Below are 14,228 nucleotides of genomic sequence, written 5' to 3' on the forward strand. Positions count from 1 at the left end.
TCCATTAATTTTAAAAAGGCACCCGGTGAAATAGAAGCAAACATCCTATTCTGATTAAAGTTAGAACCTCTCCGGAATCCTTTCTACATGCGATCGACGATAATCAGAAAATTCTGATGTCTCTGTACAAGTAATCATTTGATGACTCTCAAAGCCCATCAAATGCAGATTTCTCCTTGAATCTACGAAGTTCGTAAAAGGTTTATCCTAAAAAGGATCAAGACCGAAAAGAAGACTGAAAAAAGCATTTCAACCTGTCATCCGAGCGTGTCCTTTCAAAGTTAATCGCCGAAGGTCTTACTAATTGATATTCACCCGAGACTCGAGGTTTTCGCGGTCACTAAAGATGTGAGGCTTCCGGGTAGAAGCCATAATCGATAACATTTGGATACTAATGTTTCGTCAGCACTGCGACTTGTTTCTTTAACAGGTTTACTGTTCGACTAATATTCGTGAAAATTTCTGTAAGATTGAAACTTTGTTTAAAAATAATTGAAACTATACAGGGCAGGATAATAACTTTGTCCACTTTGAATATCTCTGCTATTGATAGTCTTATGGATAAAGTTGTCACGATAATGATGCATCGCTTTGAGGGCACTTATAATTCCATTCTTCCAGAACGTAATTTTTTTCAGGGCAATTTTGTATGATATTGCAATTTCATTGATATGTTTCTTGAAATGAACGCTACATTTTTTTAATCTTTATACAGTAGCCACTGTTGAGACGATTTCAAAATGGTACTATCATAGATGCTCTTCACCGCCTTTAAATTTATTTTAGAAGATACTTGAATTTGTTGAGACAAACATAGCTCGGGTAATTTCGTACAGAAACGTTAATTACCGATAGCGAACAGTGGCGCTTTTGATCTAATGATAGATCGTGATTTTACCCACTGCTAATACACTCTATGTACCGATCTCATTATAATAAAGTACTTGTAATCGAACACGTGTAATTAGAAGGTGTACAGAGTTCATTTTTCTTTTTCTCTAAGGTGGTCTTTAAGGATAGATTTAAACATTATCTCAACCATAACCATAACTTTAACAGAATTTATCGACTGATACATATTTAGTGTCTAGTTGAGGATCATAAGAGAGGGCACACCTGAAACCAGCCGAAGTTTACGCTGTATTCTTTCAGCCGAATGGCTGTATTCTTTTTATATACATCTAGATCAGATAAGCTTTCGAATAAAACCAAAATCAATAAGATCGGTCCACGTAGAACTGAGATATCGTAATATCATGTCATGAATCTGTCAGAAACGGTATTTTTCGTATGATTTTCCCGTCGTCAACCCTTAGAGCTCTTTCACACGACGATACGCGTATGCAGGATACCGATGGTACACATAATGTTATGGAAGCGTTCAGACGGCGATTCTCGCGAGATTCAGTATCGCGATACTGATTTTCGGTATCCGCGGTTAGTCGGCCGCCGGCAACTTTTTCTGTGTCGGGGCGGCCGACGAAACATTGAAATAGATGCGAGCATTCACACGACGCTGCGCAGTATCGTCGAATTCGTTCACCTTCCTCATAAAAAAATTTTAGACATAATAATTAAAGAATTTACATGGATCGTTACAGAGTTCTTCGAATAAAATATGAAAAGCTCCCGTTTCTTCTCTTATATTATTAATAGAATAAACCTAAATTTTCTCTTAACTTTTCTCCTTTTAGTAGCTTTTTTATGTAGAAACCAAATGGATAAAGCTTCAATCTCATCCATTATTTTAGAAAGGTTTTCACTAACTAACAACGCGTGTTTCTTAAACGAGAAGATATGTTTAACTGAAAAACAAATGATCAACACCGAGCTACGAAATTATTTGGATACAGTATCGCATAAGTATCTTGCTAGCAGATGCGTATCGCATACGCGTATTGCGATACGCGTATCGTCGTGTGAAAGAGCTCTTAGCCAATAGGAGCTAAGCAAGCGCCGAGCGTCGTTCGTCGACTCTCGGAATCATTCGGTTCGGCATGGCTCGTTGGCCATCGAGCGTTGAGAGTCGAAACAGATGTCATCATTCATAACCTGCCAAGTGTCAAAACTTTTGACACTATTGCATTATTAATTACATTTATATCAGCAACATGTTTTCAATTTAGACTTTTTATGTAGAGCTTGTGGAAATGAAAAGGGGCCACAGGATTGGAGATTAACAAATTGCTGCCAGTAAAGTAAAATGTAGATCAATTTTGATTACAAGGTAAGTTGTCAAAATCTGAATTGCCAGATATCTTTATTCATACATAAAACTGTTTTTAATATAGATCCATACCACCAAAGTGTTTTGAATTTAGACTTTGTATGCAGAGCTTATACAAATGAAGAGAACCACAGACTTGGAGGTTATTCGTTAACAAATTGTAGCAACTGTTGTAAAATGTTTATCCATTTTCATTACAAGGTAAGTGATCAAAATTTGAATTGTCAGGTACCTTCATTCGTACAGAATAGATCCATACCACTAAAATGTTTTTAATTTAGACTTTTTATGTAAAGCTTATAGAAATGGAGTCATTTTCTCATTTCATCATTAACATTATAATTTCTTGCAGCAAGAAAAACAATTGCAGGTATATATAATTATTTATAAATTGAACGAATAAGTGTTTATAATTAATAAATTATATGAAATATATATATATTCGCTTTTGTTATCCCCTCTCTCTTTATTTTACTCTATTCACTTAAAAAAACAAATAATAATTTAAACTTCTTATGTAGAGTTTACAGAAATATCAATTTTATTTTTATAAATTTAAAATAGATTCTATATAATAAATGATTTGTAAAAAGAAGTGAGATCCGATAACAAATTTCAAAAAAGTAAAAAAATTACGCCAAGTACATGAAAAAGTGGAGGACTCAAGGAGTTATCATTGAAAAATAGAAGATCCCCATAAAAAACTACAAGAAAATAGAAAAAGATGTGAAATCGAAATAAGCTGCCAGATGATTTGCCTAGATTTCTGCGGCCTGGAAGTCAAATGCTTGGCGTGGCCAGGCAAGGTTAAGGTATCGATGAATAAGAATTATTTTAAAACGCAAAATAATGAAAGTGTACTCATATTGTCAAAGTTTTAAACTGACAAATTATCTGAAAACTTGCGAGAGTAAAGGTATTGGCGTCGATGAATGACCTTAGAAATATTTTAAAACGCAATACAATAAAAGTGTACTCATAATATTGTCAGAGTTTTAAATTGTCAAATTACCTGAAAGTCTGTGAGAGAGAGAAAGTATGGGTATTGATGATCGAAGAATGCCTTGCCTGGCCACGCCAAGCATTTGACATCCAGGCCGCGGAAATCTAGGCAAATTATCTGGCAGCTCATTTCGATTTCACATATTTTTCTACTTTCTTGTAGTTTTTTATGGGGAACTTCTATTTTTCAATGATAACTCCTTGAGTCCTCCACTTTTTTATGTACTTGGCGTAATATTTTTACTTTTTTGATAAGTATATTCCGCCTCCGAAAAAGTTATTTAATATAATTTAATGTAAAAGAAATAGAAAATTATTTTATTTAATATAATTCAATATAAGGAAAATAGGAATTATTTCATACTTTTAACCAATTATACCTAGAGCTGATGAGTATTCATATAAATTAACTAGAAATTATTTCACACTTTTTAATGCAGTTTTAATATTTTTCGAAGTCGGTTATACTTTCTTATCCAAAAATGAATTTAATTCACACTTTTTAATGACAATCTATAACCAATAGGCTTCATGCAATAACAATAGTTATGAGCAATATATTGTTGCAAATGGGATCGTCAGGAATACATGTGCAACTAAATGTGAATGCATTCATCGCGTTTGGTAAATTCTTTGTCGAGCTACACCAGAGAATAGGAATTTTGAAGCAAATGGCTCTAATAGAGAAATTGAAGCAGATCCCACTTCGAATAACTAATAATTTAGTTAATTTAACGCTTAGAAAAGTTACAATAATTATAAAATCAAAAGGAAATCCCACGAAGGAAGTATTATATACTTATAAATTAATGTAAATTTCTTTTTTCTTTTTAATGAAGTTTTAAAAATTAAACAGTTGTGCGAATACTTATTGCTTCAACATTTCTATCGATTAATTGTTTTTTTCTTGTTAATTTCGCAACTTACATAAATAGCTATTTTTTTTTTGTAATCTATCTATGTTGGTAGTACTGATCACCCAGTTTTAGTCTTCTTTTGTTTTAGTCTTCTTTTGTTTTAGTAGGTTGGTAGGTTGGCACAGTTTTATGATCTAATTTTTTTTAGTAGAATGACAGACTTGTAGAATGTCATTGTTTTTAAAAACTAAGTTAATAAACTACAATTTTACATAATTTTGGGGGAAATTGATCGGTGTACGAATACTTTCTACACCCAGTGTATGCCAGATTTAACAAATGATTGCCCGATCCTACATAATCTAGCAGTTGTAGTAAACGTATTTTTTCAACCTCTTCAAAACTTGGTAATCGTATCCAAATTTATTTTTCTTAACACCTCATATCCGAAATTAATTTTTGTATTATCTTAATAAAAAGTTTTATTACCTATATGTATACGGTTGACATGCCACAGCGATCAACGGGGCCGTTTAAACAAAGAACAACCATTGAAAGAAAGAATTCACTGTGTCGCACACCTCAACGCTGACGAAATATTCCTATCCAAACACCAATGGGTCCCGTATCAAAGTCTCAGACTACGTCAACACTGAAGTCTCCAGGTGCCTCTTTAGTCTTGTCGACTCTGCCATAGCACGTACCGGTGCAATAAAGCTGAACTGTCGAACAGGTGGTTGAACGTGTATTCTCCGACTTTCAAGCTCCCTGGCCCGTTTCTCAGCAAGGTACCCTTCAACCAGTTCGGAATCTGTCCGGTAACAGTGCCAAGTATTGGCTCCAGCACCTCCTTTTCGCAGGATCTCATCCAAACTGACGAATTACAATTCGGAAAGTAATTTGTGCCCTCTTCTTTTGTGTCATTTTCAAATGACCTTGAAGATCCTGCAGTGTCGTTCAGCTGCCAAAGAGGTTCATCGTTCATTCTTCGCGTTCCTATGTCTCATAGTTAAGACTGTTCAATTAGTTAAAAAGTGGACCATGTACACTTTTGTATGTAACATGTACCATGTCGAATTTGGAAAAATTAATGGACTTTCCTATAGGAAAAGCTTTATCTATTGGTTCATTGTGTTGAAAACTTCGAACAATATTAACTGAAAAACCACCGAAGGAAATTTCATTCGGTGCTAAGCAACGGGATGATGGCGAGACAGGTAGCACAGCAAGATCACTCTAGACGATGACTTACACGAAACGACGTCCTCGACAATTTAAACCGTTTTCCGTGCAATAAATCATCGAGCTCGTTTAGTTTCACCGAGGAAAAGTCACTAGTTGATTTTGCCCTACCGCGTTTGTTTGATTTCATAACGGTTCTTATAGACACTGCCGAAAGGACCCGATGGAACATAAAGAACCAAAGACGCAACGGTACGAGATTCGATAATTAATTTCGAATGTTCGCGTGTTGATTGATGCTACGTTTCATCCTCAACGTTTTCGTCAACAGGCTCCACCACCAGCGGATTTAGAATGGACGACAGAATGTGGTATACTCGCTTGTGGGTGAAATCCATCCCCTCGGGGCTTCTATCAACGAATGACATTGTTCCGATAATCTGCTGACCTTAAAAAGTAGTCTCACCGTGATCCAATTAACGGCACCGGTTGCTCGAAGCCCCGCGCACGGTCACGTGCATATTCACCACTTTTAACCGACATCGAAAAAGAGGAGATTACCTAATAATACGTGCATTTTTTTTTTATTTTTTTTAAAGGTATGTTCGCCAATTACGCCGAGATTGACCAATTGCTTGACCAATCGGAATGAAACCTCTTGCATCTTGTAGAGTATGTCTCCCAGGTGGTCCCTTTATTAAAACATTTTGTGATTTGTCATTTTGTACCTATTTGCTTTTTTTTTTGCAAAAACCAAAAAATTTTATACTACTTCTTACTCCGAGACGGACGGACTCAATCAGATTGAAACTTCTTGCATCTGGTAGAGCATCATTGCCACTTGGTTCTGTAAACAAACATTTGGCCGTGTTTTATTTTTTACCACTTTGTATCAATTTTATCGCAAAAACAGTACTACTGCACGTATGTTCAGTCTGAATTCAATGAAATCGATAAAACTTACATTTTGCTGCCGGACAGGTTTTCGCGAATCACATTTGTAAAATGTATGAATTTTTGTATTGTTTATAATTATTGTTATTCCAAAATGTATGAATTGTTTTATTGTTTATACTTATTGTTATTGCAAAAATGTATGAATTTTTTTATTGTTTATAACTATTGTTATTGCAAAAATGTATGAATTTTTTTTATTGTTTATGACTATTGTTATTGCAAGAATGTATGAATTTTTGTATTGTTTATAACTATTGTCATTAACCGATAATTGAATTAACCGATTGCGATGAAACCTTCCACATTTCATGACAACTGATTTCATGATCGAGTCAGCAAAGATTTATGGCGACTTCCATTGTTTAAAACCATTGTTGCTTAAAAATTCCTATTCTTTGATGTAACTCGGCAAGGAATTAACCGACCGAGATGGAATCATCCACATTTAGTGACAGCTGATTTCATGATGATCCCATTTGGAACAATATATTACTCATAACTATTTTTAGTGCATGAAGCTTATTGGTTATAGATTACCACTAAAAAGTGTGAAATAAATTAATTTTTTGATAAAAAATATAACCGATTTCGAGAAATATTAAAACTGCACTAAAAAGTGGGAAATAATTTCTAGTTAATTTATATGAATACTCACCAATTCTAGATATGTATAATTGTTTAAAAGTATGAGAAATTGCAGTGAAAAGTATGAAATAATTTCTATCTAAACTGCATTACTGCGCACTAGCTTTTAATGAATTTAATTGTTATTAAATACAGCATATATTATGTGCAATGTTAAAAGGGGCAAAATTAAAAGTTTTTAATTTCGGTTTGGGTTAGTTTTTGATGGAAACGGCAATATTCAATGCTGTTAATATATACATGTATACTGTCTACGTGGAAATACTGTCTTACAATGAGTAGGGTTGGGATAGTATTTGGTAGGGGCGACGATATTGAATAGTGGTAATATACGGAGTGTCCCAAAAATGTTGTAACACCTTGAAAGGGGTAATTCGGGAAGTGATTTGAAACAATTCTTTCCTTAGCGAAAATGTTGTCCGAGGCTTCGTTGGGGAGATATTAACGGAAAACCCCGACCAATCAGAGTGCGAGTATGCCGGTTGAGCGTAGGCTACGCGATAGGCGGCCGCGCTCATACGCTACCCCTACCAGAATATTCACGCTCTAATTGGTCGGGGTTTTCCGTTAATATCTCCTCAACGAAGCCTTGTACAACATTTTCGCTAAGGAAAGAATTGTTTCAAATCACCTCCCAAATCACCCCTTTCAAGGTATTACAACATTTTTAGGACACCCTGTATATGATGTCTAAAGCGGATATAATAATAGCAATAATGAAAAGGCCATATTTTTTGTTCCTCCGACAGAAAGTTAAACCAAGAATGGTAATTTTGAATGTAGATAATTATAAATTCTGCGCCGTCTCCGAAACGAATAAAATGAAGATAGCAAACGTACTTTTATTGTTTATAACGTTTTAAGGCCGAAATTGCAAAATCAGGCCTTGGAGTCGCATCCGCCAAAGTGTAACGAATATATTAAAACCAGAATTATTAGAAAATATTGCTTCTTTGCTTCAATATCCTGGAAAAAAAACATGCAAGCCTAATCGCCCTGTCCTCGTCTCTCCTGCAATTGTTGTATCGCTCTCTCTGTCCTTGTCCCGGAGTTTCCTACTTTTTCCGCAACTGTCGCTGAAGTCATCTCGAAGTTTGGCTCTGGCTCCAGCTCACCCATTCATCAAGAGTTGGTGAGTAATAATGCAGTTTAGATAGAAATCATTTCACACTTTTTACTACATTTTCTCATACTTTTAAGTAACTATATCTAAAGCTGGTGAGTATTCATATAAATTAATTAGTAATTATTTGCTAAAAATTAGCAATTATTTGGAAAAGCATAATCATTACGTGTTTTTTGTTCATTATTGTACCTGAAAAACGGGAAAAACTATTTAGTAATTCACACTTCACGTACTCTCCATTGGGGGCAGTGATGGACATTCGTGGGATTTTTCCCTCGAGGGATTCCTTCCTGCGCATGCGTAAGCTGACGTCACAGCTACATGTCGTCTGCTACCATTTTTATTTAAATGTATTCAGTTAATATTGGTAAGGCATATCCTTCCAATATATGATTGTATATGTATATTTTATGTATTTGTGTCTTATGTTCATTTTTATGTGCAATATTTTTGTTCGAATACTGGTAAGGTTTCTGCAGTCTCCTTATTCTTGGCAATAAATGTTGGTATTCATGTAATAAATCAGCTGTAGACATAAAAACTAAATACATAATGAATTGTTTTCCACTTTTCATTGTACATCTGTGCTATTTTCCTTCATACAAACTTTTCTCTTTCCCTATAACTTCCTTACATTTTGTTCCTTACTGGGATCCAATGGTACCCTAAATTCTAAGTAAGTGTATACAGCAGTGAGGACTGCAACGCTCGCTCCAGTGCGCATGATCAGGAAAATCCCACGAATGTCCATCACTGATTGGGGGCGCTAGTTTACCTCCTGCGCATCCTTAAGCGGCGGATTAAACTTCAGCATGAATGAATTTATCACTATTATCATGATTATTATGTAGTTTATTAACGTGTTATCAAATTTTTATGAAACAGTGGGAAAAAACGAAAATTTGAATATATTATACTTAAATGGAAACGTTTAATAAATAGAAAATTATGTTTGAGGTTAACTGTTCTTGTAATCAAAAATAACTGGTGAAGTTTGCGTAGCGTGATATATAATATATTTCTATTAATCTAGGTGAAAAACAATAAAGTAATGTATTTCATTTTTGTCTACAAAGTTTTATAAAGTTATAAAAAAATGAGTAGTGTGAAACTCGATGTACAGTGGTCTCCTGTCCATGCAAATAAATTCATTACTTGGGGTACTGAAATTTGTCTATATGAAGTCACACAAGTAAAAGACAGTATTAGACAATTATGTGAGTACATGCTGTGAAATGTGTTTATCTGTAATAATAAGTCGTTAAAGGAAATAAATATTGTTACATATTTTTTTTACATAGATGCAAAGATTTCTGATTCTACTGTAGCTTATTTACTTGCTACAAATACAAATCACCATTATGTTAAATGCATAGATATATATCCTCAGTTGGAACCAGATATATTGTTAGCTGTTGGACAAGCAAATGGAAAAGTTGTTTTGACTACATTTGGCCCTACAGTTTTTGATTCTCAGGGTCTCAACGGAAAAGAACTAGGTAAATTATTGTAATACTAGATCATATTTTACGCTACTTCTGCATTAATATTGATAATAATTTACTAGCAAAGTTATTTCGTATTGCCTAGAATAAGTAAATTACAATTTGTATTTATTTATACGAAACACACGAGTACTTTGCTTTATGACGATTTGCACTTACAATACTTCAATTCTTTTTGAAAGTTACCTGTAAAATTTTATAACATGTTAAGTTGTTTCCAACTGATATTGTTCTAGACAAACAGCTCTCATTTAATTTTATTATTAATATAGTTGTAACTGTAGGATATATATTATTTGTATCTATTAATGGTTGCAGTTCCAAAACATGCAAGACAATGTAACACAGTTGCTTGGAATCCCATAGATACAAATTTAATCGTATCTGGTTTAGATAAACATAGTAAAGATCATTCTATCTTATTATGGGATATAAATAAAGGGGTGCAAAGTTCTGAAAGAGTGCATCACCATACTACAATACAAACAGATTCTGCAAGACCTATAGCAGAAGTAAGCGTTTCCGAAACTGTACATTCTGTTGCTTGGTTTAAACATGAACAAAAATGTATGGCAGTTGGAGCAAATAATAAGCAATTGAAAATCATTGACTTCAGAGGTACAGAAACAAATTTTTTTAAATGTTTTTATTCTATTTGTATATTGTATGCATTAATTTATTTTTTATTAGATTCTGCAAAAGTAATAAATACAGCAGCGACTAAAGCTGTTTATAATGTATCAGTTAACCCACACAATAATTACCACTTAGTCTCCAGCATTGACAATCAAATAACAATTTGGGATACACGCTGTTTTGAAAAACCTGTTTTAACGTTATCGCAAGGTAGACAAATTACTAAAGTTCTATGGTGCCCTACGAGACACAATCTCTTGGGAGCTTTACAAAAGGACTCTGGTAAAGTAGTTTTAATTTAGATATTACTCTAAATAAATTAATTAATAAGATAAATGGACATATTAGCATTACTTTTCCTAGTGACATTACATTTGTATGACATTCAACACTGTGGAACTGGTGGAGGAGAAGATACAGAACCTGGAGCCTTAGAAAGAACAGTTGCACCACCTTGGCATAATCCTTTAAGTTTTTCATGGCATCCAACCCATGTGAATAGGTTATTGGCAATATCACAACAAGGTTTAATAATATTGTGATGCCAAATTATAAGAATAATTAGACAAAACTGTTTAACTCCTGTTATTTATTTACATAGGACTCACAGATTATACAGTTTGTGAAAGAATTACAGTAAATTGGTCTACGCGATCCCATCTTGCTTGGAATCATGCTTCTAAGTCATTTAAATATATTTGCAGCAATGACAACATATACAAAGCGTTAGATGACATTTCTATATTAACTAAAACACGTGCAAGTTTGGAATATGGATTACTTGTAAGTTGAGGAAGTTCATAATTTAGCTTGTTTAAAACTCTCGTATGATAAGTTTATTTTTAATTTTTATAGCCAGAACTGACTCAGAATGGTGATCTGGCCGAGGATGATACTCTAAAGAACTTGTGGCAATGGCTGTATTTAAGTCGTTATTTGGTAGAAGATGGCGCAATATCTAGTCCAGACAATAAACATCCTGGAGTCAGGTAAATGAAAGGTTTCCTCAATAAATACGCATTAAAAAATACGTAAATTAATGTCCATTAATATTACATAGAACAGTCCTAAAATTAGACGGCCAACAAGGATCTAATGGTTTCTTGAAATCAGAATTGATGCATCGACCCTGGTCAGATATAGGATCAAATTATACTGCAAAAATTTATAGGTATGAAAGACAACTAATTTGTTTAGTACACGAATTTTAAATACAAATAATATATTGTGTAAATAGAGAAACAAAAGCTAAATAAAAAAGCTGATAACAAAATAAGTAGTGTTAAACTTGATATGAAATGATCATAGAAAACTACTTAAGTTTGTCAGTACCTATTTTTATTTTAGTGAGTTGACTTCCTAGGGTTATTGGGAATATATTATGTACAAGGTCGATACATAACGCTTTCACTAATTACTATAAACGAAACGTGACACGATAAAGCAATAAGCTTTTGTTTGCACAACAAATTATTTTTATTAAAAATTTTTATTAAGGACTAAGAACAAAAAAATAAACTTCACTGTTGATGTAATCTGTTCAATATATATCGAAATTTACACGAAGAATGTTGTATTGTAGATCTCCAGATAGAGATAAGGGACTGCTTTTATGCGGTTGGAGATTCGACAAGGATACAAACACTCCTTACGATAATTTATTTTTAGAAAGGTTAGAAAGAGAAGGAGCATATCCGAGAGCAGCGGCGATAGCAGTATTTAATTTGTGTTTACGACAAGCTATAGAAATTTTGAATCGAGGAGCTAGTAAAATGTCGATGTCCGCAAATTTAAATATTGTCGCTATGGCTTTATCGGGATTTTCTGAAGACAGAAACAGTATGTGGCGGGAATCGTGCTTAAAATGTAGAGCGCAACTTTCAGATCCATATCTAAGAGCAACTTTTGCTTTTTTGACAGCGGATGATTCATATGAAAACGTTTTAGTAAGTAAATATGAATTATCTGTATTACTGAAAGCGATCTCCAGAATCAAGTTAGTATCAGTTATGATACTTATTCTATGTATTTTTATAGAATGAAAATGGTATGGCAGTTGAGGACCGAGTAGCGTTCGCACTTATGTTTTTATCGGACAATAAATTAAACGAATATTTAAAAAAATTGACCCAAAATCTAACTGACGAGGGAAATTTATCCGGTTTCCTTTTAACAGGTTCGATGTTCTTGTATCGAGTAATCACGTTCTATTTACAATTTATATCAATAATGTATTTTAGGTGCAAGTTTCGACAGCATACAATTATTAAATCGATATTTAGAAATTACCGGTGATGTTCAAAGTTGTAGTCTCATAGCTATTAGGGCATTTACTCCGAAATTACTCCAAGAAAACCAAGTTCAAGTATGGATTACTAGGTATTAAAATTAGAAATAGTTATAGTAAGAGTAATCGATAGCACACAAATGAATTAAGGGGCTCGATTAAAATAGTTACAGAGATCTGCTGAATGCGTGGAAAATGTGGACTCAAAGAGCACATTTTGACATTGCAATGCGATCTGCAACGAATGAAAAACCTCCGCAACAAATATACGTATCTTGCAATTTTTGTGGTAAAAGCATATCTGCATTTATGCAAGGTCTAAGTAGAACAAGGGGTCCGTTTGGTAGATTAGGAAGTACACCCAATAAGTTAAAGGTAACATATTTGGTACCATTAATTTTTTTTAACCTGGAACTGAACTCTTTTTTGCAATACATTATATCTATACAATTCAACTTATACATAGAACTTTCGACCAAATTAATCATGCAATGAAAGATTTATTGCATTAATATATGAAATATATAAGCAGTATTGTTACCTTTTTGTGTTTAGATGTCTTCTTGTCCAAATTGTCGAAAACCATTACCACGATGTGCAATTTGCTTGATGCACATGGGCACCGTTAGCGGATTACAAATGACAACATCTGGTGTTAGTAGAAACGAAGAATGTGATAATAAACTAACAGAGTTCAGTAACTGGTTTACATGGTGTCAAACATGTAGACACGGTGGCCATGCTGATCATATTACACATTGGTTCAGGTAATGTTTGAAAATTATATGTCAGTCCTTCTTAATTTTTTTTGTAATTAATGATTGTTTTTAAATAGGCAACATTCTGAGTGTCCAGTAACATCATGTACTTGTAGATGCTTCTCCTTAGATGCATCATGCAAAATAGGAGTGGGTATCTCATAAACAGAAACCATGCGTTCTAGGAATTTTGAATAGTACTGACAGTGACTTTTATAGCTTTAGGATATAAAAAGATATATTATAGGCTATAAAAAATTTACAAAATATCTTCATTGCAGCTTATATCCCTGTATCATCTTCCGACATCCTCCATTTGCCTGGTCCCAATACATTTAATATAACCATCAATTCATTATATTGATCAACATCTGTAATAAGCATTTCCTACGTTTTTATATACCGCAAAATATACGAAAAGTAAAGGAAATATTATGTGTACCAAATTTTTCTGTCATCTTTGCTGGAAATAATATGTAGCTGCTACAAGCCATCGTGGATTTTGAATGTACAGTTCCGTGAACTTCTATGTAACCTTCAGCATTGCCATTGATTGGTTCCGGTAAAGTTACATTAACTTGTACACCATCAGTTGTCCTTAATTCTATGTTTTTACCATTTGAACTTTTCTAATATGTAATAAAGGAAAATTACAATGTTGTTTTTGATGTTTTTGTAAAAACAGTATTGGTATGTCATACTTACTTTTCCAACAGTTCCAAGTATAATTACTTGTTCTCCAATATTTTGCGCCAGTCGACGACCATCGATACGTTTCTTCAGCATGTTTATATACAGTTGATTTAACTAAACGTCAGTTCAATTCTCTCAAAATATGTAGTAAACAACTAATTAAAGGAAAATGGCGGCTTGGCGGGATTCGTGATTCGTTCTTTGAGTATACAGGGTGTCCAAAAAATGTGGTCACACCTTGAAAGAGGTGGTTCGGGAGGTGATTTGAAACAACTTTTTCCTTAGCGAAAATGTTGTCCAAGATATTAACAAAAAGACCTTGACCAATCAGCGGGCGCCATTAGCATACTCGC

The 14,228-nt window shown here is 33.8% G+C and overlaps 3 protein-coding genes and 1 long non-coding RNA gene across 5 annotated transcripts in view; 2 read left to right on the forward strand and 2 right to left on the reverse strand.

Annotated features, from left to right (window-relative positions):
• Window positions 1–6,275, reverse strand: part of LOC128894232 (carotenoid isomerooxygenase) — a 50,390-nt gene extending 44,115 nt beyond the window's left edge. For both annotated transcript variants that reach the window (XR_008461482.1, XM_054155840.1), the window contains exons 1-2: window positions 5,339–6,275; window positions 4,791–5,047 (exon numbers count right to left, since the gene is read on the reverse strand). Coding sequence is in view for 1 of the 2 variants with exons in the window: in XM_054155840.1 (XP_054011815.1) it covers window positions 4,791–5,047; window positions 5,339–5,500 (419 nt within the window). In the remaining variant the exon portion in view is untranslated. The remainder of the gene's footprint in view (window positions 1–4,790; window positions 5,048–5,338) is intronic.
• Window positions 1,674–2,660, forward strand: LOC128894312 (uncharacterized). Its single transcript, XR_008461498.1, has 2 exons — window positions 1,674–2,227; window positions 2,292–2,660. It is a non-coding gene; the product is annotated as an uncharacterized LOC128894312 (long non-coding RNA).
• A 1,804-nt stretch (window positions 6,276–8,079) lies between the features above and the next one.
• LOC128894217 (GATOR complex protein MIOS) lies at window positions 8,080–13,483 on the forward strand. Its single transcript, XM_054155816.1, has 15 exons — window positions 8,080–8,953; window positions 9,030–9,213; window positions 9,298–9,495; window positions 9,820–10,119; window positions 10,192–10,419; window positions 10,501–10,662; window positions 10,739–10,920; window positions 10,993–11,126; window positions 11,198–11,308; window positions 11,720–12,083; window positions 12,175–12,313; window positions 12,378–12,516; window positions 12,592–12,799; window positions 12,980–13,191; window positions 13,260–13,483. The coding sequence occupies exons 2-15, from the start codon at window positions 9,093–9,095 to the stop codon at window positions 13,345–13,347; spliced, it is 2,586 nt and encodes an 861-aa protein (XP_054011791.1). The 5' UTR covers window positions 8,080–8,953; window positions 9,030–9,092; the 3' UTR covers window positions 13,348–13,483.
• LOC128894304 (uncharacterized) lies at window positions 13,371–14,104 on the reverse strand. Its single transcript, XM_054155976.1, has 3 exons — window positions 13,888–14,104; window positions 13,625–13,811; window positions 13,371–13,553 (listed from the first exon to the last, which is right to left on the reverse strand). The coding sequence occupies exons 1-3, from the start codon at window positions 13,966–13,968 to the stop codon at window positions 13,465–13,467; spliced, it is 357 nt and encodes a 118-aa protein (XP_054011951.1). The 5' UTR covers window positions 13,969–14,104; the 3' UTR covers window positions 13,371–13,464.
• Window positions 14,105–14,228: the final 124 nt, after the last annotated feature.

This window comes from Hylaeus anthracinus, unplaced genomic scaffold, assembly GCF_026225885.1.
Source record: "Hylaeus anthracinus isolate JK02 unplaced genomic scaffold, UHH_iyHylAnth1.0_haploid 3, whole genome shotgun sequence".
Lineage (NCBI taxonomy): Eukaryota > Metazoa > Arthropoda > Insecta > Hymenoptera > Colletidae > Hylaeus > Hylaeus anthracinus.

Bases quoted from the DNA above. Each gene is read 5' to 3' on its own strand.
- LOC128894217 (XM_054155816.1), top strand. From the start codon at position 9,093: ATGAGTAGTGTGAAACTCGATGTACAGTGGTCTCCTGTCCATGCAAAT. The intron at 11,309-11,719 runs GTATGAAAGACA...GTTGTATTGTAG, and splicing joins TATACTGCAAAAATTTATAG to ATCTCCAGATAGAGATAAGG. The intron at 12,517-12,591 runs GTATTAAAATTA...CGATTAAAATAG, and splicing joins GTTCAAGTATGGATTACTAG to TTACAGAGATCTGCTGAATG.
- LOC128894304 (XM_054155976.1), bottom strand. From the start codon at position 13,968: ATGCTGAAGAAACGTATCGATGGTCGTCGACTGGCGCAAAATATTGGA. The intron at 13,812-13,887 runs GTAAGTATGACA...ATTACATATTAG, and splicing joins TACTTGGAACTGTTGGAAAA to AAAAGTTCAAATGGTAAAAA. The intron at 13,554-13,624 runs GTACACATAATA...TGCTTATTACAG, and splicing joins AAAGATGACAGAAAAATTTG to ATGTTGATCAATATAATGAA.